The sequence below is a fragment of the Lichenostomus cassidix genome, chromosome 2, assembly GCF_008360975.1.
Source record: "Lichenostomus cassidix isolate B80296 chromosome 2, HeHo_3.0, whole genome shotgun sequence".
In the NCBI taxonomy this organism is placed as follows: Eukaryota; Metazoa; Chordata; class Aves; order Passeriformes; family Meliphagidae; genus Lichenostomus; species Lichenostomus cassidix.
In genome coordinates, this window is record NC_139482.1 from 145,343,591 (window position 1) to 145,368,612 (window position 25,022).

At 36.7% G+C, this 25,022-nt stretch overlaps 1 protein-coding gene across 3 annotated transcripts in view; it reads left to right on the top strand.

The window, feature by feature from the left end:
- The window catches only part of KHDRBS3 (KH RNA binding domain containing, signal transduction associated 3), a 92,132-nt gene that overhangs the window by 47,021 nt on the left and 20,089 nt on the right, over positions 1-25,022 (top strand). For 2 of the 3 annotated variants that reach the window (XM_085053632.1, XM_085053633.1), the window contains exons 6-7: positions 9,513-9,705; positions 21,678-21,760. In XM_085053632.1, the coding sequence (XP_084909758.1) occupies positions 9,513-9,705; positions 21,678-21,760 (276 nt within the window). Of the gene's footprint in view, positions 1-8,061; positions 8,173-9,512; positions 9,706-21,677; positions 21,761-25,022 lie in introns of all 3 variants that reach the window. The other variant, XM_085053634.1, reaches the window with a different exon arrangement.

Here is a 25,022-nt window from a genome sequence, read left to right on the forward strand (position 1 = left end):
CACAGGAGATGTTTATTTTTGCTCTAGCATCCCCTGTCTTCCTTGCAGTACTGAGATGACAGTTTCAGCTCCTTCAAGCTCTGAAGTGTGAAAACAAAAACTAAATAAAGTTCATAACTGTTTATATTACAGAGTACAGAGATTGTGGCTGCAGCACCTAAGTGTGACTGTTTACTATGGTGAACTATTTTCTTCTGTTGTGTGTACAGTTCTTGTTAATGCAACTTGAAACTTGCATTTCAACTTGTAAAATAATTGCAGAATAATGCTCTGAATCATTTTACCTCAGATGATAAAGCATGATAGAAGAAGCAGCAGTAAGGAAAAATTTATATAGATTTGCTTAGTTTTATGTATCCTGATAATGATTGCAATGAAGAGTGAATCTTAAATTACACTTACTGTGGATTGTGTCCTATGAGAAAAAAAATTTCTGTCATCAAATTTTTGTTCTTGTATTTTGTGATACTGTGTAAAATATATATTCTGGGTTTTTTTCCTACTAATGTTCTAACTAATTATATACCAAGGTTCACCTCTTGGCACTGTAATCAGCCATACAAGAGTTCTTTCAAATTGGAGACCTCATTTGATTTTGGAGATTATTTTTTCTTGTAAATTTTATTTTGGTTTTTAAGTAGCTGTTTGTAACTTTGCCACAAATGCCTGTAATGACTCTGCTACAGATGCTCAGTGCAGATATATTTGTAGTACTCTTTCAAGTTTATTTCATTTTCCATGTCCTTCAGCTAATGTTTCTGTGATACAGAAGCTATTGTTTGGTTGGATCTTATCTCCAAAGCTTGATAACTAATTTACACTGTATGTCGTATGTAGGATGTGCATATGTAAATAGTTTTTTATAGTACTGCATTTCTATCACTAGTTCTGTCCTGAATTTTGGTAACTTATTTTTTCACATCTGCATTTTATGCAAGACAGACACTTCCACAGATCACAGAATCCCTCCTAGTTGGCCTACAACTATTGAAGTTTCTTCAGGGTAAATTTAAATGTTAGCAGTGTTTGGTTTGGAGATAACAGTAAAAGCTTGTGGTTTTGTCATTGCCATTTTTCAAGTATTTTCTAAAGAAAAGTGAATGGTTGTGTGTTTGACTTGTCCTTACTTCAAGGCTTGTCTTAAACTCCTAGACTCTCCTCTCAAATTGAAGTGCTCTGTTAGCATATTCCTTAAGAGAAATTCGATTCTATTGTTACTGAGATTCTACAGCCATTGAGCTGAAGATCTCCAACTCAGTTATAGTGCTCTGATTCTTTTTTAGCAGAAATGGATTTCAATGAATAACACTTCCATTGAAGCAAAGCTTTAAAGGCTTTGTCTCAGTGTTGGATAAAACAGTTTCAATAGCCAGCATCCCTGAGATATCCAGAAGTTGAAGCAAAGCCTCAGAAAATATGTTAAGTGAAGTCTAAAACCTTGATCCTAACCTTTCTTTGTAATCTACAGAACGATTTTAAGATACCAACCTTGATACATGGAACATCCTGTTGAGTGTTTAAGTTTCCACTTTTGAAACCTTTATTACTCCTGAATAGTTTCAGTTAAAAAAAAGTACTAATTTATGCCTTTCTTGCTCCTTATCAGACATGTGGGATCTGGATATAATACATATTATCAAACCTATTTTTAGGTCCATAACAAAATCTTATTTTGTAGAAAACAGTACATTTGTGTTTGCATACAAAAATTCTAGCTTATATACAGGTGTTCCTGTATGTGGTAAGTAATTTCCTAATGGTTGTGGTTGGATAACTTTTTATTCTTTCTCTGGCTTATTACAGATTTTCTTGACTAAATTTTTTTTACTGTAGAATTAAGTAAGGTTTTGTGGGTGATTGGATGGAATTTGTTCTAGAAGAGTTGTGTGTGTTGTGAGCTTTACCTTCAGGAATGTTCTTTTCTCGTCATTAATATTGGAGGATTTAGCTGCTTCCTATAGCTGCTTCATTCTCCCCCACCTTGCTCCCAGTTTTAATCCCTAATACTGTTAAAAATGACCTTCAGATGTAATCATGGCACTTCTATTTCCTGTAGTGGTCATGCTGAGCACTTAAACTATTTTGGCATAATCTCTCTTCTGTATAACAAGAAGGGAAAATGGTGAAAGTCTGGCTTTCAGTCCTTTATTTTTAGTGTGATGTTCTTAAATTCTTTTTTTGGAGGCAGCTATGTAAAGTCTTACCAGTTGCATTTTAATTGTCCTAGTAGGCTTAGAGGATCCATGGTGTTTAATGTGATGCTGTTATGGTGAGAAACTAGAAAAAGTAACTCTTTAGAAATCAGTGTTTCTTTAGTGCATTTGTATTCCCATCCTGAATCAGTGCATTAGAAATGATAGCAACAAAACAAAATGTGAGTTTTGGCTTCTGATTAACTAAAGACTTAAAATATACATATGTTAACTTTGTAGTGGAAGGTGTCCCTGTCCATGGCAGCTGGGTTGAAATTAGATGATCTTTAGAGGTCCCTTCCAACCCAAACCCTTCTATGACTCTATTTATGTTAATGTACACCACTAAGGAGGTTTTGCAGCTAAAGCAGCATTTCCTCTCTAAAACTTCACACTTTTTTATGAATAAAAATTCAAGGATCACTGCATTGTGACTCCAACTCAGATGTTTTAGAAAAGTGAAGTTCTGGAGAATAACAGTAAGTCTAAGAATATGGGTAAAAGTTCCTTGATGCCTTGGAGTGGCATAGGGGGAACCACTTCATGTCACTTATAGCTAGAAGTGCTAGAGTTACAGAGTAGTTTGGCTTGGAGGGAACTCTTAAAGACCATTTCATTTCACCCCCTGCCATGGGCAGGACACCTTCCACTAGACCAGGTTGCCCAAAGTCCCTTCCGGCCTGGCCTTGAACAGTGCCAGGGATGGAGCATCTGCAGCCTCTCTGGGCAACCTGTTCCAGTGTTGTCTCATCACTCTCATTGTAAATTTCTTCCTTATGTCCAATCTCAACCCACCCTCTTCAGCTGAAAGCTGTTGTCCCTTGTCCCATCACTACAGATCCTGATAAAATGACTTTATTTTATAAGCAGCTCCACTTAGGCATTGAAAAAAGGCCACAATAAGGGAGAGCTGGCTGAGTTCACTCCCCAGATTTAGAGAGGTTGCATTTGAAAATGGGTATTTTGGTTTCACTAAGCTGAGGGGAAAAGTAATTTGTCGTAAAGCCAGTATCTATCAACAGTCCCATTAAAGAAATGGCAGATTTCTGGTTTACTCTTTCAAGAGAGTGTGGAGTTTGTATGTTTGTTTTTTTTTTTTGTGTTTTTGTTTGTTTGGTTTTTGGGGGTTTTTTATTTGGGTTTTTTGGTTTTTTTAACTTTTTTCATTTATTACTCATATTTGTGTCTGCATGGCTGGGATCCTAATGGTTGAATGACTGTCACTCGGTCTGGGGAAAAATAAAACTGCTGCTGAAGTTTTAAGTTAGAGCTTGCTGTCTTATATTTTAGAAGTAAGATGAGCTGATGTGGATCACTGCTGCCGTGTGTTCACAACTTTCAGCTGTTTTCCTGCTGTATGTCTGGAATCTACAGGTTTTGTTTTTTAAAGAGTAACTTTCTGTTGAGAATATATAGGTAGTGGAGTGCAAAAGATTCTGTAGCACAAAAGTAGCAGGTATTAATGGTCACTGTGTTTTGTTTTAGTTTTGTGATCTCCCATTTGTCACACAAGTTAGAAGTGAACACATATATTACTGTTTTCAAACAGAAATATGGAATGAAACTTGTATACGAGTGGTAACTCAATGGTGACTAATTTTTTTTTTCAAAAAGGGTGAAAAGGCAGGAATCTGAGTTCTGAGTTGTACCTGGATATCAGTGTTTTAGTATTTTTAAATGCCAGCACTGAAATAACAGGTATGTTATTTTTCAGATGTCTAATGTAAAACAAAAATATTTACTGTTTGAGGAACATTGAATGTAGCTGGCTCTGCTCAGATGAGAAAAATAAATCAACATCTGGTAACTGAATTTGTTAGATCTGTTTATTAAACAGTGTAAATCCCTGCAGATATACAGAAGTGTGAATGCTAAAATTATAGAATCCCAAGTGTTTCCTCATTGAATAATATAGTGTTTGAGAACTGGTCTTAAATTTCACAAGTATTTTTATTTTAAAGCTATTCTTCCATTTAATGTTTCTGGGGGGAGATATCATATCATAAACTCTTGTAATTTTTGTTTCACTAAAAGTGAAGGAAAGCTGTGAATTGGCTCTAGTTGTGATTCTATGATCAGAATAATTTTACTAACTCAGCCATCCAGTGCTAGGTGAAGCTTGAAATCAAAATCAGTGTGATTCTGGAGCAGAGGAAGTTCTACGTGAAATGAAAGTGGCTATTGCTGAGGGCAGTTGGAGATGAGTGTAAGTAGATGCTGTGCCTGCTACTGTGGTCAAGGGCAGTAACTTAGTTTGCTGGAAATAAATCCTATAAACACTGTGGGACTGCAAAGTAGAAATGTCAAATATTATTACTAATAAAGGCCTAAGAGGAAGTATTTCAATTGTATGAGTTGGCAAAATACTATTTTAGTGGGAATTAGTGATTAGATTAGGACTTGTGAATGCCTTCTGAACATTCACAACTGTTTTGAGTCTAACATTGTGTAGCATAGTTCTAAGTGGTATTAGATTTTCTTGGAATGTTCTTACACCAATTAAACTCCTGATTGAAACAATACGATGTTAATCACAACATTCAATACTTCAGTAATACTGTTACTGGACAGAGTAAGGTAAACTTTGCATGTTTTTAGACATTAACCATCTTCTATCATTACTCCAGAGTTTTTGCAAATCACCTTAGCACCTTCTGACTCTTTAGTTTGAGGTGTTTTCTCCCCTTCTCTAGTGTGTTTGTAGTTTTATAGAAATTGTGCTTTACTTAGTATTTTCTTTTTCCTTACATACTGAATTGCAAGTATAAGAAATGAAATAATGTAATGGGAGGAGAGTTAGATTGCAGCAAACACAGCTTTCATGACAGTATCTTCAAGAGATGATGTGGTATGTGAGATAAATCTTCCCATTTTGTAGTGAAACAAAAGATACTAAATGAGTTACTGGGACTTTCTTTACTTAGTCTAGTCCATGGTACTCAGATTTAAATGCCTTTTTAATGCAGAGCCTACAAGTTAATTCCCCAACTTTGAGAGTAAAATTATTCAGAATTTAACAATCTAAATTACTTGTGTGTTTAATGGGGAAGCATTAACTTCTTTCACTGGATTCACCACTGCCAGATTAATAAATTCAGGGAGATCAAAGCCAAAGTAATTATAAAGATTAAACAAATATTTCAAATATTCTTGAAGTGATAATAATCTGGCAATAAAATGTTTGAGAGCAGGGCACAATGGTCTCAAGTGCACAGATGATAATTTTGTTGCTAAAGCCTGTCTGGAAGTGACAATAAGAGCACCTGGCTAGGAGGTAGGATTTGCTGAGTGTGTTTACTGCCAATAATTAACTACTAGTTTGTGTTAGATAGAAATTACTGTTAATTGGTACTTAGAGTCTTCCTTAAAAATGTAGCAAAAAAGAAAACCACACACTAGTATCCCTTGTGATGCTCCAGTACTTGTGTACTGCAGTTTCATACTCTGAGGTGTTACTGGCAAGGAAGAACCTCTTTATTTCACTTGTCCTGAAAATAAGAGACTGGAATTCTATTTCAAGGTATTTGCCCAATCTAAGTCCTCAAAAAGTTTAGAAACAGATATGTGAGAGGTTCAGTGCTTGTTTGTGCACACTGTTAGCCTACATATATTGGCAGTCTGTAAAAGGTTCTTGGAGGTATTGGGTTATACAGGACATTCAAAAGAGGAGGGGAAAATAAGGCAAAAATACCTTTCTTGTATTTCAGAATATGAGCTAGTAATCAAGGCTTACATGGGCTGACAAATGTGTTTTGATAGCATTGAACTTGTTATTCTAATTATTAGCAGTTGCACAAAGGTTTTTTAAATTATAGGTGAGACACTTGTAGAAGAAAAAGGGTAGAGAACAGATCCTCTGTGCAGTTTCTTCACAGGCTTTGGAAGCAGATGGATTCTCCTTAAATGTAGGTGATTAGGAGATGCAAAGTCCAAGAAAGTGAAACAACAAAATTTCAAAATCAGCTTCATTCAGTTTGTTCTGTTGCTGATCACCAGAGAGGAGCCCAACACCTCCTGTTCTGCTGCCCTTGAGGAAGGTGTAGACTGTGCTGAGAGCATCCCTCAGCCTTCCACATTCCTTTGATGTTTCTGTTGGATCCAGCAGATGAGCCTCAGTTGTCATTTGTACTGTGAAGTGCCTTAATCTACTTAATTGTTCCTGGTGTGTGAACTGTTCTAGATTGCTTGTCATCTTTGACATAGTTTCTGATGCACTTCCAGTTATTTTGTTTGACTTTTTTTTTTAATTAGGAAAGAAGTTGAATTAGGAAAATGTTAATTAAGAAACAAGTCTGTGAATACACACAGTGCAGTACTGACTTTGTGTGCACTCTTGTATTTTCTAAAATTGTGTTTCTTAGTGTCCTGATGTCTAGGCCAATCCTAATTCTAGTTGTTCTATAGGCAGTCATAATGCAGACCCTGTTACTTTGTGTAATGGTAGGATAAATAAATTTATACATGTAAATGTATTAACTCCAAGTGTCCCCTCCTGTAAATTGGATTTATTTTAGCAATTTTCCTTTTTAAAACATTCAGATTGGGATTCAGCTACAGATTAAAGATTATCTGAACCCATTGCAGTGTATAGAACAACAATGCATTTACTTTTATTTGTTCTTTTTGTTCTGTAATTCTAAAGCATTGGCAGCACAATCTATGGGATTACTGTAAGGACAGCTCTACCATGAGAACCTTGTCCAGTCTTTCTTGATTGTGTAGCAAAAACCTAATGTGCATGTACATATATCCGTTCATATAAACAAATTGGTCTGAGGGTGACTCTGGGAGGTTTCCTGATTCTGGGAGGAATGGAGAACTTCAGTTATTTCTGACCTGCTTTTCTTTGTATTTCATTTTATTAGCATTTTTCCTTTGAGGTTAGAGTTGGGTTCAGCCTTTCAAGTGATACCTCTTTTTAAACCTGTCCTAGCCTTACTGAGTTCACATTGCCCTTTCTCAAGCTTTTCCTTTTTTGATGATTGTTGTGTATTTGCTCTGACTTCCTGTAGAATTTCTGCTTTCGTATATCATGTGTATCTATACATTTTACTATTTTAAGCATTTTTAAACATAATTTGTGTAGCTGCCCTTTTCAAATTAAGCAGTACCTGAATAGATCTGTTGTTTTTGCAAAGGTGTGCAGAGGTTCCTGTTCAAGTGGTTCCTCAGTATTTTGAGTCTGTTCATTGTAAATGTCCATCAAGCTTCTTTACTTCCCCAATAAATTCCTAAAGAAATAACAGTTTACAATTTATAAAAATTTCCTCTTAGCATCATACCCTGATACAGCTCCAATCTGTGTGGTGGTGATTGAACTCTTCTGTCACTGGATTTTGTATCTTGGTTCCTTTCCAGTCTCCTCCAGCCTGGTCCAGTAACCATGAGAACCATACATATGAGATTAAGAGTTCCTGGAGGAGGAACGAACAAAGTTATGAAAAGTTAAAATCAGAAATTATCTCATAATACAAGAGAAATATTATTTCCTGCCCCTCACCATTTCAATCCTATTAACTGGTTTTTTTGAAATACCGAAAAGCCCTCATCACATGGATCTGGTGTTCTAATTACCTCTCAAGAATACATCTATGCTATCTTGAAAAACTGTACTTTTTTTCCTCCCTCAGATGTTTTTCCATGTTTTTCAGCATTTCACATTTCCTGCTTTCACTTGCACCCTCCCTGAAGGATGCTGTCATGATTATGCCTAGTGATTCTTGAATGTTTTTACTGACCTTTTTCTTTTCTTTTTTTTTTTTTTTTTTTAAACTTGGTATTGACTCTCGTCTATGCCACTAGGTTTATTTCCCTTTCTTTGGCTTCTCTTGGAAAGGATCACATTTCCTATCTCTTTATATTACTTCAGCAGGCTGTGTCTGGGAACTTCACTGCTCACCCTTACCCCCAGTACAATGAAGTCAGATAAGCAGCTGGTACCTTGTCCTGAGGAGGCATTCTACAGATTAGCCAAAACCAAGTAATAAGCACAGTTTTAAATCACTTATTCTCTAGGTTTGTTTAAAAAAAACTTTGTGACTGTGTTTTGATTGGTGATTAAAATGAATAAAATCTATTCTGAGTGTATCCTTACATTCTTTGCATTTGTCATTCAGGGATGCAGTTTTTGAAATACTACTTATTTGTGGTAAAATAATTGCCTTGTTTTCTGATTAGTTTATTCATGTGAAATTGTATGACTTGTATGAAATGGGATAGGAAATCTTAAGGCCAAATCTGGATCTTTATAATACTGTTCAAGTTGGAAATTTCTACTGAAATCAGGACAGAGTATTTTTACTCAATTACTACTCTTGAGATAAATTAGGTAATGACTTTATAGGTAGAAAGATAATGTAGAGCTTGTGCCTTGTTTCCTTCTATGTATCTGTTATTCTTTGGAACAATTCTATTTGCCCAAAGCATTCAGAATCAATTATAGTCCATGGGGTGAAATGATCTTCTTTAAAAAGGAGATGCATATTAGCAGTGTTTTAACAGAGAATAAATGGTGCAAATTTCTCACAAACTGTACCTCTAAGTCTCTGCCTTTAGTACAGGGGGGAGGCAGGAGGAAAAGCCACCTCTAAATTAATCAAATGTTTTTTGAAAACTGGTTCAACTGAAGTCTCATATTTTTCATCCCTATTTTAAGTGTCCAAAGTAATGGAATGCAAGTTAATGCTTATCACACTTTCAGAATTTTTAGACCAGATATCCTGTTACTTTGTTCTCAAATTCATGTGGAACATCAAGTTATATCCTATAATCACCCTGCATGTTTTATTAAATGTTTGTTTCCTGAAGCAGCTTGAAATCTACTCAGAAGCAGAAGAAAATGTATATTTTGTGACCCACTCAGTATCTCACACACAGTGTGGTTTTTGGGCTGTGTTCAGAAGCTTTCACAGGATCAGAAGGGAGTGGCAGGTGATTCCTCTGTGCAGGGTTTGAGTATAATATAGCCTGACACCTCCAAATGAAGCTGCTACTCTGTGGTTGTGATTTCAAGTCCTAGAAGTCAAATTCTTGTGAAGTTGACTGATTCCAGCAGATTGTTTTGGGTGTGTCTGTGTGTGTGAGAATGACTCAAGTCAGTGCAAGGTTCATCTCTGAATCCCATGTCGAGTTTGTATCTTCCAGCTTTTTTTTGCATAATGCACGTCATCGGATTTAAGCCTGCAGAGAAACGACAAACTCCAAATCTCCTTTAGACTTTTTCTGGCTTTAGCAAAGCAAAACTGTCACGATGTGGGGAGGGAGGGGTTGGAGGGAGGCCCTGGGTATGGTGTTTAATGGTGAGTGATGCTGTGTTTCCAGGGGCCGTGGGGGAGTGCCTCCACCACCAGCAGGAGTGCCCAGAGGAGCTCCAGCTCCCAGGGGAGTCCCTCCCAGCAGAGGACCAGTGAGTCGGAGCAGGGGACTTCTGGCACCCAGAGCACGAGGAGTTCCTCCCCCTGCAGGGTACAGACCCCTGCCGCCGCCCCCGGCACAGGAGACCTACGGAGAATACGTAAGTGGATGTGCTGTGTGTGGAGTGTGTGGTTCTGCAGAGATCAGATCCCTTCAGAACACTGTATAATATGTGATAAACACCTAATGAAGTCCTGCACCCAGCATCTATGACAAATCTCTCTACCCTTTCACACTTGAACTGGTTAATTTAAAAAAAAAAATCAGGTTATACGTATACACCACCATAAAGACATTTACCGTGCATTTGGCAAAATAGTTATGTACCTCTTAAATGTTTTATATTGGGTTTCTGCTTTCCAAAAAAATTGAAAAATCACGATGTTGTAGACTTTTAATTCTCAACTAAAACAGAATAATCTAATCTTCCTTCCTAAACCTATCTTTGTGGTCATGCAGCTGTTTAGTGATTAGATGAGTAAAATATTTTTATGAAAGCTTCAGAACTAATCCTAAAATTTTAACAGTGTGCAGTGTATCTCAATAAGCCATACATATTCATCTTGATTTTATTGTATTAAATATTAGAATCATATCAAAATACTTTTTATATTGTATATGACAAAATTACGCAGTTATGAATTGTTAGGGAAAACTTAAATTGAACTTACAGAGCACTAAGATAGAGAGAAAAAAGATCATTAAATCAAAACTGTAGTGATAAAAATGAATTTAATCTTTCAGAAAAATAATACCTTCAAGGACAATGCTTTTAATGTTTTATATGTACTAAAGCTTTTAGTGTGTCCTCTTTACAGCCAAGTCTGTACTTTGTCTCTCTTTTTTTCAGACTAGCAGAAAAAGAGATCATGCATTCCTGAAAATGGTTTTGCTATTTAGACATTTTTTTGCTTTTCTCTAGACCTTTCTTTCACCTACCTTCTCCTTTCTTCTTCCAAAGCTACCCACCAAAGCCCTCTGAAACTTTTGTCCTTTTGGCAGAAACGCAGTTTTCTGTGTAACACAGCTTTATTCAAAAGAAATTTAATGTTGTTAATGTAAACCTTTATGCATATAACTGAACCATTCAGAAGAAGTTTAATGTCATTTATGAATTTTGAGGACAAATACTTAAACAACATGTCTAAATTTCCCCTGGCTATGCTTGGCTAGTGAAAATGGGCACTTTAAGTGGTTCTGTCACAATGCTTTCAAAGGAATCAGAAGTCATTGAACAGCCTGTTTCCAGGACATACATTCCAGAACACATAGAGAGATGGTAGAATATAAACCTCTTTGAGCAACTTCATATTTATATATAATCTGCTATTTATAGCAAGTGTCTATAGAAGTGGGATGGAAGTAAGAGCTGTTTGACTCAGTATCCTGATGTATGCTTCACTTCTGAGAGAATAATTAGAAAATAGCATGGTACAGAAAAATAGCGCTGTGCTAAATAACTTCTGAAAAGAATGTTCTTTAGAACTGGTTCACTTATCTTCCAAACAAGATAGCTTAGCTGGGATACTTAAAGCCATAGTTGATAAAGCAGTGCTAGATGGTGCATTTTTTCTTTAGAAGGACATTTAGCAGGGGCATGAGCCATTGGTGTATTTCATGTTCAGTGTTAAATTGGATGCTTGTGGGGTTTTTTACCTGTCCATTTGCATTACATTATCAAAATGCCTTGACTGTATCTTTTACAGTTTAAGGGAGCATGGTAGGAGTCATTAGTAGTATTTCTGCCCCTTCTTTACTAATTCCTGTTTAGTTACATCTAATATTAAAGCATTAGTTGGTCAGCCTGAGCAGAATAAGGTCTGGTTGATTGAGAAGTGTCTGTAGAATGAGAACATCAGAAAGACTTGGGGGTACCATAAGTTATTTTAAGCACCATAGAAGCTGTGGAGACTGGGATATCCAGAGACTGGGATATCCAGAGAGGTTATAGAGCAGCCTTTAGAAGTGTACTGTGTTTGTGTGGCCAGGTTTTGGTAGCAGAAGGGTGCAGGGGTGGCTCCTGGGAGGAGCTTCTGGAAGCTCCCCCAGGTCTAGCAGAGCCAATGTCAGCTAGCTCCAAGGTGGACATGCTGCTGGCTAAGGCAAAGCTATCAGTAGTGGTGGTACTGCCTCTGAAATAATGTATTTAAGAGAGGAAAAAAACCCAGTCTGGAGCAGTCTGTTCCTAAAGGGCTTCACCCCCTGGAAGGGACCCATGCTGGAGCAGTTCATGAGCTGCAGCCCAGGGGAAGGGCTCAGGTTGGAGAAGTTTGTGTTGGATTGTCCCCATGGGAGGGAACTGATTCTGGAGCAGGTGAAGAATATGAGTTTCCTGTCCCTGAGGAGGAAGAAGTAGCAGAGACAATGGTAAACTCACCACAGCCTCCATTCCCCTTTTCCTGAATTGCTGTGAGGGAGGAAGTAAGAAACTTGGGAGTGAAGTTGGGACTGGCAAAGAAGGGGGAAGAGTGTGGGGGAAGGTTGCAAAATTTAGTTTTTAGTTCTCTGATTTTTTACTCTGATTTCATTGGTAATAAGCTAATTTCCCCAGCTGGATCTGTTTTGCCTGTGACAGTAACTGGTGAGTGATCTTTTTCTCCTTCTATCCTGAACCTTGAGACTTTGGTTATGATTTCTCTTCTGTCCACCTAAGGATGGGAGTGACACAGTGGCTTTGGGCACCTGGTGTCCAGTCAGGGTCAACCCACCACAAGGCTTTCCACTGAGGATTAGAAAGTCCTAACAATTCATGAAGCTTTTAATTCCCTTAGGCTTACAAGCCTTTGTTTTGTACTCATTAAAATAATGTGAAACGGTGCAAGTTCAGGAGGAAGCAATCTGTGTGCGGATGGAAGCTTTGAACCTCTCACTCCTGTAACTCTGTGAGTATCTCGATGGTGATTTAGGGCTTTTAGTGTGTGAAGTCCTTGCCCATTTCCTCTGCTGAATGCTATTAAATATACCTTGTTACAGACAATGAATTACAAACAGCTTCCCTTTTCCTTCACTCCATTTGCTAACTCTGTGTAGTCCTTGAAACAAATTAATTTTTAACATCTATGAGTAATTCAGTTCTGCCTCCTGCTTATCCTGATATCTCTCCTTACTCTTCTTGATTAAGTAGCTGTTTTTTTAAAAGTTATCATCAAAACAGGAAGGGGAATACCTATTTCATTCTGAAAAATTGGAAGGGTTACTTCTGGAGGCAGTATTTCATATGGGAAAAATGTCACAGGCAAAAAGTCAGTAATTTGAGATGCATTTTAATGTGTGCTCAAGATCAAGAAAACCGGGTGAACATTGCTGTGCTGTTTGCAGCCCACAGGGAAGTGTTCCAGAACCTTGCCCATTACAGAAAGCTCTATTCAGTGTGAGCTGCCTCTGTCTTCTGGCAGCTTTCTGGGGTTTTTGCATTGGTGGCCTTTGAATGCTTTGGCTCTCTCTGCAGAAGTCACACAACATACTGGGCTAGCAGCAATATTTTCCCAGTTCAATGCAAGTAGTTTTCTCACTCCAGTGTTGCTAATCTCACTTTTGTCTGTGTCTGAGCCCCAGGACTCATTCCTCCTGCGACCCCACCACACTATTAGTACCATGATGAAGCTTTTGAAGCCACTAAGTGACAGTTCCTTATCATTTTCTCTAAAGACTGACTCTTTAATAGCTGTAGCATCAGCTTAGATAGGAAAAACTCTGGCCTCTACACCCAGCCAGCTTTATAATCACTGATCTGACCTCACTGCTCTGGCTGCTGTGATAAACTTTCTCTCAAGACTAACAGTACTCTCATTTTTATTTCCTCAACTTCTCAGGTCAGGAGAAAACCTATTGTGATGTGTGACACATGGCCAGGATTATTTTTGTAATACTTGGCTAAGGGAAACCATACTAGATGGATGCTACATTTATTGAAGCACTTACAGATGGTTTCAGGAACATTTTTTTCTTAATTAAATGTAAATTTTTCTCTACTCATTGAACCATGCTGTGTAATAGATTAAAATATTTTTATGTACTTTTAAGCTGACAACTTATTGCAGTAAGATAAGAAATAGAAACTCTATTTAACCACTAGCTGAAAATTTTAAGCTTTTCCATAATTTTCCAATAAGCAGGAAATTAGTAACAGTGTGCTAGCAATTCACTGCTTTTTAATAAGGTCAATTCCTTGGTGAATGTTCAGTCAAACATAGGTTAGAACAGAACTGCTCAGTACCAGTTACTGTCTCATACCATTTGCTGCTCTTGGCCTCATCCTGCTGTCGTCTTCTTAGCAGCTTCCAATCTCTGAGGCTTTTCTCCAAATTAGCAACACAGCAGTGAAGCTTTATCAGAGTAGATTTTTATTTGATGCTGTTTTCACTATACAAAGGCAAATATTTTAGAAATATTCTGCCAGTCTTTTATTCCTGTACTTCACATGAATATATTTGTGATGATGCCATGTCAAAGTCCTGTTTTGGCTGCTTAAGTGTGTTAAATGCAAAGTGAATTTTATCTGAGTTCATAATCAGATTTTTAGGCATTAAGAACTTTAAACATGGATTTAAAACCTGTTGCTCTGGCAGTGTAGAATGTCTACACTGAAAAAAATAACTCATCAGACTAGCATGTTATGGCCAAGGCTTGCTTCAACACTTCTTTGGAAGGAAGTCAGATATAAATATTTCTCCAAGTTCAGGGAAAATTTGTGGCAGAGCTTTATTTCTGTTTGGGGCTATTTTATTGATCTTTTCTTGTGTTCAGACAAGGGTTAACTCAGTGGCAGATTTTTCTAATCCACTGGTCACATGTATAATTATTAACAGTGAATGCTTCAATGACATTTTTGACTTTGTGTATTAAGAAATGGAACTAAGATGGAATGTCTGCCAATATGAGACCAAGGGAGCCTTTCTAATGTTAAGTAAGTTGTAACTTGAAAAAGAGCATTGTGAATTACTTCCAATTAGAAGTCAAGATTATTTTAACTTAGATACAGATACAGGCTACTCAGAAGGATGTACAAACAGTTGGATGCAAAAACGTTACTGATACTGAACTTCAAAATCTCCTCCTCAAAATCTACATTTAGTTATTTCTGGTTAATACAAAATCATAAAGGTTAGGGATGTATTTAAGTTTTATAGTTCCTGAAGCATTCATTTTTGGATATACATTGCTTTAACTCATGAACAAAGCAGACTTCAGACTTAATACTGACTTAGTGTGATAATTACTATCTTATGAGACTATAATTAACACTATATGTGTACGGTGAAGTACACATATATTATAGATATTACCATAGAAGGAGACTATGCTTGTTCTAGTTCCCATGAGAAATGGGGAATACCCAAAAAGACATCACCATGACCCGCTGTCTAACAAGATCTCACCCCAAATAATGAGCAGATGATGTGTTGCTCTGTCTCTCTTTGTAGTTGCAATCTCACTATCTTTCTGGTAGTAGAAGGTCTGTGGTTCAAATTCCTGTTTCAGATATTGATGTCCCCTTGTTTTCTCTGGAGATGATGTGCTGACATCCAGGATGCTCTCCCAGCAAACATGGTGGTTTCTGTCCTTTTGGTTTTGCAAGAAATCCTACAGATTTGTGGTAGGACTTAGGGGAAGTTCGTTCACAAATAATATTTGGCTGGATGCCTTAGTAATTCATTTCATGATCCAGTGATTATGGCAAAGTATAAATGTAGGTATCCATTAATGAAAAGAATGATTGCAAAGCTGTACTATTTACAGGGGAGAGCCTGTTCAGTTGAAAAACCTATAGCCTGTTATTTAGTTCACTTTGTTAGAAAGCCAGTGCAAATTTTAGTTTAATCTCTGGCCTTGAGCTCGAATTCCCTGTTTCCTTATTGAGATCATAATTAATTTAGATTTTGAAAAACTGAAAATTAGGATTAATGTGGAAGCAATTTCTTGGAGCTATTAATACACTACTGATTTTGTGTGGTGAACAGTTTTTAAAGTAGTTTTCTCATTAATATTCACTTGCTGTTTGGGGTTGAAGAAGGTAAGATCTGTAGGAAAAAAAAAAAAGAAGACTCTGTATACCACATAAAAAACCTCATTTTTTTAATTTACAGAAGAAGGCTTCTTGAAGTTGAGGTGGCAAAATATTAGTGAAATTAAGGGCTAGTCCAAATGTCATATGACTTTGAAAAGAATTTAAATTCTTGAATGGAGTTCCAGTATAATTTCAGTGTCACTTTGCAAGATTTACACCATGTTTTAATCTACCTTGGCCTTGTGAAGGTTGATAGCTTCCTAATGACATGCAGCATTTTAAATCACTGGTTTTATTTGCTTCGTTCTTTTTAATGTGAAGCTTTTTGGGTTCCTGGAAAAGAGCTTGAATCAGCTTCAGTCTCTGAGAATTAGAGAAATTATCTTTTGTCCATGCTGTCCTGTTCCCCTCCATGGATAATGTTGTGGTTTCCATTTAGGTATTATGCCATTTTTAAAGCAGTGTGTTTACTGAGTTCTAGCTTTTCAGAAGTGCTAAGAAAATTGTTAAACTCAGAGTGAATTCAAGTAACATTTTGGAAAGCAAGTTTATAATATGAAAACATTTCCTGGCTTTTTATTCCAAATCCAGTGGGGTTTTTTTTCATAGAAAATAGGACAAGCAAGAAGAGACAAATGTAAAGTAAAAGTTTCAGATTTTAAGTCCATCAATTAACCATTTTTCCTAATTTTGAATCTTTTAGCTTCTCTGGGGTTTTCAGGATGAGATGGATGCAAAATGTTTCCATTTTCCCAAGTACTAAGGAGACACTGGCTGTGAAAACAGTAGAATGTTTTGTAGAGAAGGCTGAAAAGCTTTTCACCTTGTCTATCTCAAAGTTGACCAATAAAGTTCCTATAAAATTCTTTGTGAAATATTTTAGTTTAAGCTGCTTATCTAAAACTTGGTGTTATTGAATGAGCATGAGTCCTTCTGGCTCCAACATTGCTCCCTGCTGTTGTGTATAGAAAACCAGACTTGTTTTGGTCTGGTAGTAATTTGGTTTAAATGTTGCTGTCTATATTCATTAGTAACTCCGGCTTTTTTTGAGGTGCATGAAAAACAATCCACTCCTGCATCTCTCATTCCAGGAATACCTTATTTGTTCTGGTTGGATATGCATTAGGCTCCTTCTGGATGGAAACAGATGAAAATCTCCAAAATAAGAGCTTACAGTCTGTGCATGTTTGCTGCTAACATCCTTGATGTTGGCACTTAGACTTTAGATGGTTGTAGCTACCCATATTTGTTTTGATTGCCCCATATTCCCTGTTGATTAAATGAGGGGGGATGTTATTTCCATGTAACAAAATGGCTGTTCCTTCCCTTTAGAGTTCTAATTTGCCAAGAAAAGTTCATTGCACTGCACTGATGTTGTTTTGTGTTTTTGCCTTCAAGTTAATCTCTGCACAAAGTTTTTTTAATTTGATGGTTTTTATATAAAAGGAATATGTTCCTCCAGTATTTTGGGATAAAGTAGTGGTATAAGTATTAATTTCAGAGAACATTGAGGATAAGAACTCACAGTCTTTTAGCTGTACTAGAAACAGCCTTATTTTTTTCCCTTGGATGAATTTCCTTAGATGGGAACAGCTGGAAAATTGATTTCTTATTGATTTCATTATTTTTTCCCCCAGCACTGCAAATGGCCTTTTTGTTCAAGGCCACTTCTACTCTCTTCTTTCTTCCTGTTTCTCTGTCTTGTTCTCTGAAACATTGTTCATTTTCCTTAAACAGGGTCCAAACAGTAGTCTGTCATTGTCACTGCCAGCAGATTACAATTTAAAACCACCATTTCCTATTCTCCACTAGCAAGGGTATGTTTAGAGTGCTGTGGTAATTAAAAAGCACTGATGAGCAAGGCTTAGCATGATTTATAATGTTTTGGGGAGTGCAGAGGTTTTGGCAAAGATTGTTTTTCTCATTTTTTGACCCATGATAGTAACTTAATATATTTGAAGGTGCATATTTACACATTGCCTTAGATTCTATTAATGAAAAATATCTGTACTTTACATGGAGCAATTACAGCTACCAGTGCTGCTCTTTGGATTTATATCTCCTGTGGGCACTATCATTGAGACCACTGCAGACAGAAACTCTCTTTAAGTAGAAATGCTTATAGGTTGGCTTAATAAAGGACTTAGTAATAAACTTTGATTTTACAGAGTAATTTCATATTAATTTTGGATGATCTGTATTGTAATTCCAGTTGTTCAGTTACTTTGAGGGAAGATTCTTAAGCCTGAAGTCAAGACAGTTGGTCTTGATCCCTTCCTGGTGGATATTTCAAATATTGGGTGATAAATACCTGTAGTTTAAGAGGACTTTAGCAGTTTCAGCTCTTCTTTTCCCTGTATTTTTGTTGTAAGCACAGACAGCACACTTGCTGCCTTTTGATCAGACTAAATCTGATAAGAGTTACGTTTTCTAGGTTATTCTGAAAAGTAGAATAATGAATAACAAAGAAAAGGCTTCTGTTCATGGAATCAAGAAATGATCTAGTGTGGGCTTTTGGGTTTTGAAGTGGGAGATGAACTATGGGCTCACCAGTAAACTTTCTGATATCTAAGTACATTTAGGAAGAGCTATTTATAGACATGTGTAGTATGAATAGAGAGGGAACTCCATTGTATTACATTTAGTAGGCAGAAGGAATACAGACACTGTCATCCATGTGAAGAAGAATAATGGTTTAAATATAATAGTGCATGCTTTTATAAGTACCTGAAAGATGCCCAAAAATCAGCAGGAAAAGTGTAATGAGAAGATTCTTATGAAGGTGTAATTCTTTTGTTATTATATAGAAAGAAATCTGTATAGCAGTGCTTGGGATAAGTAGAATGTACTTAGTACAAAGGTGTACTTTAGTACAGGATTTCTGTGCATGTAAGTTCAGTCCTGTCCATTTTCATTATATATGTGTAAAAATGATAGTTACTTTCATTTAAGTTAGCATGGTATTTTGTAGTACTGAAACATGCCAGATGGCCAAGGATATTTCACCTAAATACTAAATAAACTTAAAGAAAACATTCACTGAACCCATTAGAGATCTGATTCAGAAAGAAAATACTCAAGAAGTGTGGATTTAATTTAAAGTGTAAAAAATTCTGTCTTGGTTGACCTTATTTGTGACCTCCTGAAAGAGTAAGTTTTCAAATACTCCATGACTAAGAGCAAATACTGTCAGACCTAGTTCAGGGAAAGCTCTGAGACATACTTCAGCTGCTCCTGCCTAATTGCTACTTCAAAGGAATCGTGTACAGTAAACCCATATTTTGGAATTTGAATCTCTTATTTCTTAACAGAACAAGCTATTGAGAGCAAACCCATTCTATTTTTGGAGCATGTTGCACATGTTTATCTTGCTTCTAGTGTAAACTTTGAGGTTTATAACTGTAAATATTAGGGAAAAATTCTTTACTGAGAGAGTGGTGATGTACTGGCACAGATTGCCCAGAGAAGCTGTGGCTCCCTCATCCCTGGAAGTGTTCAAGGCCAGGTTGGATGGGGCTCTGAGCAGCCTGGTCTGGTCTGGACACATGGAAGGTGTCCCTGTCCATGGCAGGGGGTGGAACAAGATGATCATTAAGGTCCCTTCCAACTCAAACCATTCTGGGATTCTATGAAATACATCAATAAAAGATAATTGATCTATTTAAGCAGATTATAGTAATTTCAAAAGCACAGGTTGATGATTTTAATTCTAAGTGACAGGTGTCTCACGCAGAAACCACCAATCAGGTATCTTTCCATACGAGGCTTTTAAGAGCCACCTCCAAAAATATTATAATGCAAGGCTTAATTTCAGCAGTTGTCAACTTACTAACACACAAAAGGGTGAACAGTAATTAATCCTGGACAAAAATTATCTAGAAGACAAGTGCTAATACTAGAAAACGTTCAGTCTGATACAGAACAGACTTCCCCCAAATCTTCCTTTTGTTCTGCTGAACATCTTATGAAGGATCTTCTAATTTCAAATTAGTTTTGTTCCTTTGCTTTCAAGAACTCATAGATACTCCATAACTTCAAAGTAATCTCTTACCACCTTTTCTTCATGTTTCATTTTTTCAGTAGAATAGTTAACATAAATTTGAATGAGAGGGCTGATTACTCAAGAGGTCTCTAATGATTCCTTAGTGGCAAAGCTTTCCTACTATATTAAAAGTTTAATTTCAGGCCTCTGCTTTTATTTGTTGCCATTGCTGGATGATTTGAAGTTTGGAAGCCCCTCTTAGGGGATGGCTAGTTCACAGTTGGGAGAGTCTATGAGAGGAGACCAAATGTCATGTAAATGTTCTGGAACAGAGCAAATAAATTGGCTCAGGCAGCTTCTGCTGTTAGTCAGGGTCCATATTGTTAACAGATGTCTGTGTATTGCATCAATAGGAAATAAAATGCCTGTTTGGAATAAGTGCCAGGAGGCTGTGGGGTTGGGGGTTAGTCTGTGGCTTATCGAGGAAAATCCATATCTGATGGGCAAGAGCATAAGAGTCTGTTTAATTTCTAGTTTCAGGGCAGTGAATTACTGAAAAAGAAAATGCATTTCCTTTTAAGAGTGACTGCTTATCCATGGATCTCTATGCAACCGACAGTTGAAGAAATCCTGGTTTCTTCTTCCAAAGCAGTGAATAAACTCACTCAGCTGTGCTGGCAAATATGCAGAGACACTCTTCTCCTAATGACTGCTGGGGAGCAACCCTGTGCACTGATCTAGCAGGGGTGAAGCTGCAGTGACAGGCAGGTTGCCTGTTTTCCACAGAAGCAATTTCAAATGACTGGAAAACTTGCTAGAAACTCATAGGAAATTGGATTTCCTATCAGTTCTTTGAGGATGTCACTGGCTTTTGCTATAGAAAGCTGTCAGTTTCCCATCATTGGAGATGTTCTCTGCTGGAGTTGGACAATCCATCATTTGTCATCCCTTTCTAATTGACACTGCTTGTTGGTTTTGTCTTCTGTCATTGCTGAAAAATTCTTAAACATTCCTTTTTGTCAAAATGTTGGTTCTTTCATGAGGCTTTATCATTTAATTGCCAGGATTTGATGCACACTTATGTAGAAAACACAAATATACATATATACACATACATACACATATGTGTATGTAAAATAATCTCCCAGTTTTAAAAGTGTTTTCTCATTAGGTCAATCTCACCTGGCAAAACAGGACAGGATACCCCTAAATGTCCATTGAGGTCTTTGGCATATTTAGACTGGATTTAGATATTAGAATGTCCTAGCAATCAATACAGTGGAGGGGCCATTTCTACACTTCCTGTATTTAGCTCGGTATTATCGGGCAAAACAGTAATTTGATGACAGTTCTTTTGATTTCTGTAGTTTATCCTTCTCTGTGAAAACACAATATCATTTTCACTTGTTCTTATCCTAAATTTCTGTATGTCTGGGGTTAGTGGTTTGTTCAAATTGGTGTTCAAATACAGTTTTGGGAATAGTGTTACAGTGCATATTAAATAGTGTGCATAATATGGAGAGAAGTAAGAAATTCTTCCAGTTTCTTTACCCGTGCTAATCTCCCACAAGTTGAAGAGTATACACAAAGCATTCAAAATAATAAAACTATCATTCTAACTAGCCTTATCTCTAGGGAAGTTCTTTCCTATCCAAGGTCTACATAGAATATCGAATTTATTGTCCAAAAACAAGTCAGATAGGGATCTGTGTGTATTGCACAATATTTATTGAGATGTTTTGATTCCTGAGATGCTTCCAAAAGCTTTCTTGAACATCAGTAGCTCACTCAAACTCAAGAACATGGAGACATGAAATGTTTGTTCTGTCTCTGCATAAGCCAGCATTAATGAAAAAAAATCTTTTTGAAGCACATCGCCAACAGCTCAAAATATCTTTAAAGAAATTATGGTCTAAGATTTGTAGATAGAAGTAGTCTCAATATTAAGATCTTGCCTCTTCGTGGTGTACATATGTTGTATATACATTTCAGGAGAGTGTGGCCTTTCACACATAGAACTAGGTTACTGCTTTGTTTCTGGAGTGTGCTTGATGTTAATATTTCATTTTTTATATCATTTCAGGAGTATGATGATGGCTATGGAGCTGCTTATGATGAGCAAAGCTATGATTCCTATGATAACAGCTATAGCACTCAAGCACAAAGGTGAGCCTCCAAATCAGCTGTAACTACATTTCAAACATTCTGTGGTTGGCTAGTTAGTTTTACTTAAAGTTTTTCAATTTCATCTTAAACAGCAAAAATTTCATGAGAGGCTTTTTTAGAAATAACCACCACTTTACTTGTCTTTACTATCACTTAAGTATAAAAGTTAAATTTCTGAGTGGGTGAAACAAAACACAACTGAGAACTTGTAACAGTTTTAGTGAGGCCAAATCCTAAATCAATGTCTTCAAAAGTTCAGGAAATTCAGGAAAATTTAATTCAGAGTCATTGTGGGAGGGAGGAGTGGGCAAGGAGGGGAGAAAAAAGACAACTTTATAAAAGCTATTGCATCATGTGAAACACAGCTGATTGTGTTTTCTTACTGCTTTAACAAGGTTATATTTATCTTTGTTAGAAAAGTACACTCTTCAGTTTGTTTTACTCCTCTGTGGAATTCCTTGTGACATATTTGAATCTCTTGCCACTTGTCTTCCTTCTCCCACTTCATTTCTAGCAGTATTTTTAAGCAGTTAGGATTTATTTTTTTCAATTTTGCTTTCATCAAAGGAGTCTCTATCTGGCAAGTCCATGAATAATGTTGTGATCCAACGAAGGGAAAAGTGCTGTGAAGTACAAAACTCCTTCCTTTTTGTGGTAGTTGGAACATAATGGCAAACTTAGCTGCTTGGCTGATAATCTCCAGTTCTGGGTGTCTCCAATGTGCCTTTCTGGAAAGGGAATTTCTGCACACCTTTTACTGAGTTATAATTTATTTTCACTCTTTTTCTCTTGGACTAAGCATTCATAACATGCTCAATAGTAGATGTTACAATGTCTTTGACAATGTCTTGAAACTTTCATGGCAAAGTTAAAACCTGCCTCTAAGGGAGGGTTACTGAGGTTCCTGTTAATAAATCCCTTGGGGTAAATTAAACTGAATAGTGTATGTGAGTTAGATTTATTTTAAAATAATGTAATTGCAGCCAAATCATGCAGCCATTTTGGTTCTTTTCTATACAAGTCTAATGAGAAAAATATATAAGGAAAAGAAAGAGAAGGAAAAAGGGTAAGAGTAGATTGTGGAGAGGAAGAATATCATCACCCATGGATCCAGTGATGAGACTGAATTGTAGTTTTGGTGTCTGTGATCAGAGTGATGGTTGTAGTCTTGATCTGTTGAGGATGGGAGCCCACGAAACAAAAGGTTTACTGGGTTATAGATATTTAAATTAGCACTGGAATGCCCAGATCTCTCCCCAGGGAGGGACAGATCACATTACTGATGTGACACTGAGGCATCTGCAGCTTTCAGATGGAGAGAAGAGTTGGGGGCTGCATTGGGGTCCTTGGTGATCTCAATCCCCTCCATTGCTCCTGCCTGTTCTCTGACCCCATTTCTGTGCTTGGGCTCTCTGTTGTGTGCTCACCATGGACCTCAACAGTAAAATTGGCTGCAGGGAGATGCTGCTCTGCCTTTGTACAGCCCCTGATTCCAGAACATCCTGGTGTAACTTCCCTTTTCAATGGCCATCGGTGTTTGAAGTGTAGCAATGCATTAACTCCTTACTGCCCAGGCTTCTGCAGGCAAAAAGCCTTAAAATGGTTGAAAATGTTCAGAAATTTATTAAATAAAATACCATAAATCTGCATTACTCCTTTGGGTATTTTGGCTGATTGGAACTTCAAATTTTGCCCTCTGGCAAGAAGGTGGCAGTAGGAGAGGAAGCGACTGGTGGGTATTGAGGTGTTGATAAATAAAACCTTCTTAGCCTGTTCTACTTTCTGCTAAATATGTAAGGTTTACAATGCAGCTTTATCTGAAATAGTACAGAACTGTTCACAGCAAAGCTGAGAACAAAGCTGTTTACACTTGGCATCTGCTCTACTCTAACATTCACACCCAACTTTTGTTGTGTAAATGAGTATTTTTCTGTGCTCAATAACTTAGCCAATCTGAAAAACCAGAGCACACTGTTCAAGTGCCATTTTTGTTGAGAAATAAAATAATGAAGTTACCTTTGTGTCTGATACTTGGCTCCTACAGAGTCTAAGCTACCAAAAATTGATAAAAATATGATTTAAGGAATCAGCAATGTAGGACCTTCAAAATATGACACTCTGTAGAGTGTTACATTTTGAAAGCAGTTGCTGGTAATGGATTTTTTTTTTCCCAAAAGACAATTGCCAAAGTAGTCCTCTGCTTTTATGTTGGTAATTGTTCTCTCTTCCTGCTTGTAGTGTTGGTAAGTGGGTTTATTGCATGCAAACATTTGGACTTCATTACAAAGTCATTTGCCTGAGCCAAAATTAAACATTACTTGGACTTGAATTTTTTTCCACCTTAAGAAGGTTTTCACTGAGATTTTCTTCCTTTGAACTAAAATTAGGAAAAAAGCAAATCCCCCAAGCAATGAAATCGCTCTTGTAAAGGATTAATACATAAGAATATGTATAATATTCTTAGATATGTGTGCACATGCTTAGCTGTCTAGGAGATACTTCTTAAAATGATTGCTCTACTTTGTATTTTACCTGTAGTTTCACAATACCTATATTGTTAGATTTTAATGAATTTGTTATCTTCTTAATAGTTACTTGACTTTTTTCCCCTAATTTTATTAAGTGCTCTGTGGTAAAAGAAAACAAGAAATTCACTTGCATATTTCTCACAGGATATCAACACTCGTTTTCAGGCATATTTTATGGCTTGGCAAAAAGATTTTTAGGATAGTATTGGCAGGAAAAAGTAATAACTATAAACAGCCATCTGAGCTACCTAGACCAGCATTCCTGTCTTTAATCTGAATATCAAGTAGTAGCTCATATTGTAAAATATTGTTGTGTAACCACTATGAGATACTTATCATATTTAGGTACATTACAATGCCCTTAGTAAGAAGAAATTAGGGAAAAGTGCATTGTTTTCATAGTTCAGCTTTATTTCATTTGTGGTATTTTGCCCTCATAAAAGATGGAAAGAAACTGCATTTGCACATGGAGCGTAGTCATGTGTTTAAAATGCATCATTTAGTGACCAGCAGGTGGAAATAACTTACCCTTTTCTTTTCCAAGTTGAAAATTGTAATCTTGAAGTCACAGTATTTCTGTTATGTCTTCAGATAATGATTTCTCTAAAAATATTGTAATATTAATGACACCGCATATTAAAGAGGAAATCTGAGAAATAGCTAGTAAACTGAAAATGAGTTGGCTCATTAAATTACTTGCAGCAGTTTTTGGTATATAACCAACTTTGACTGCA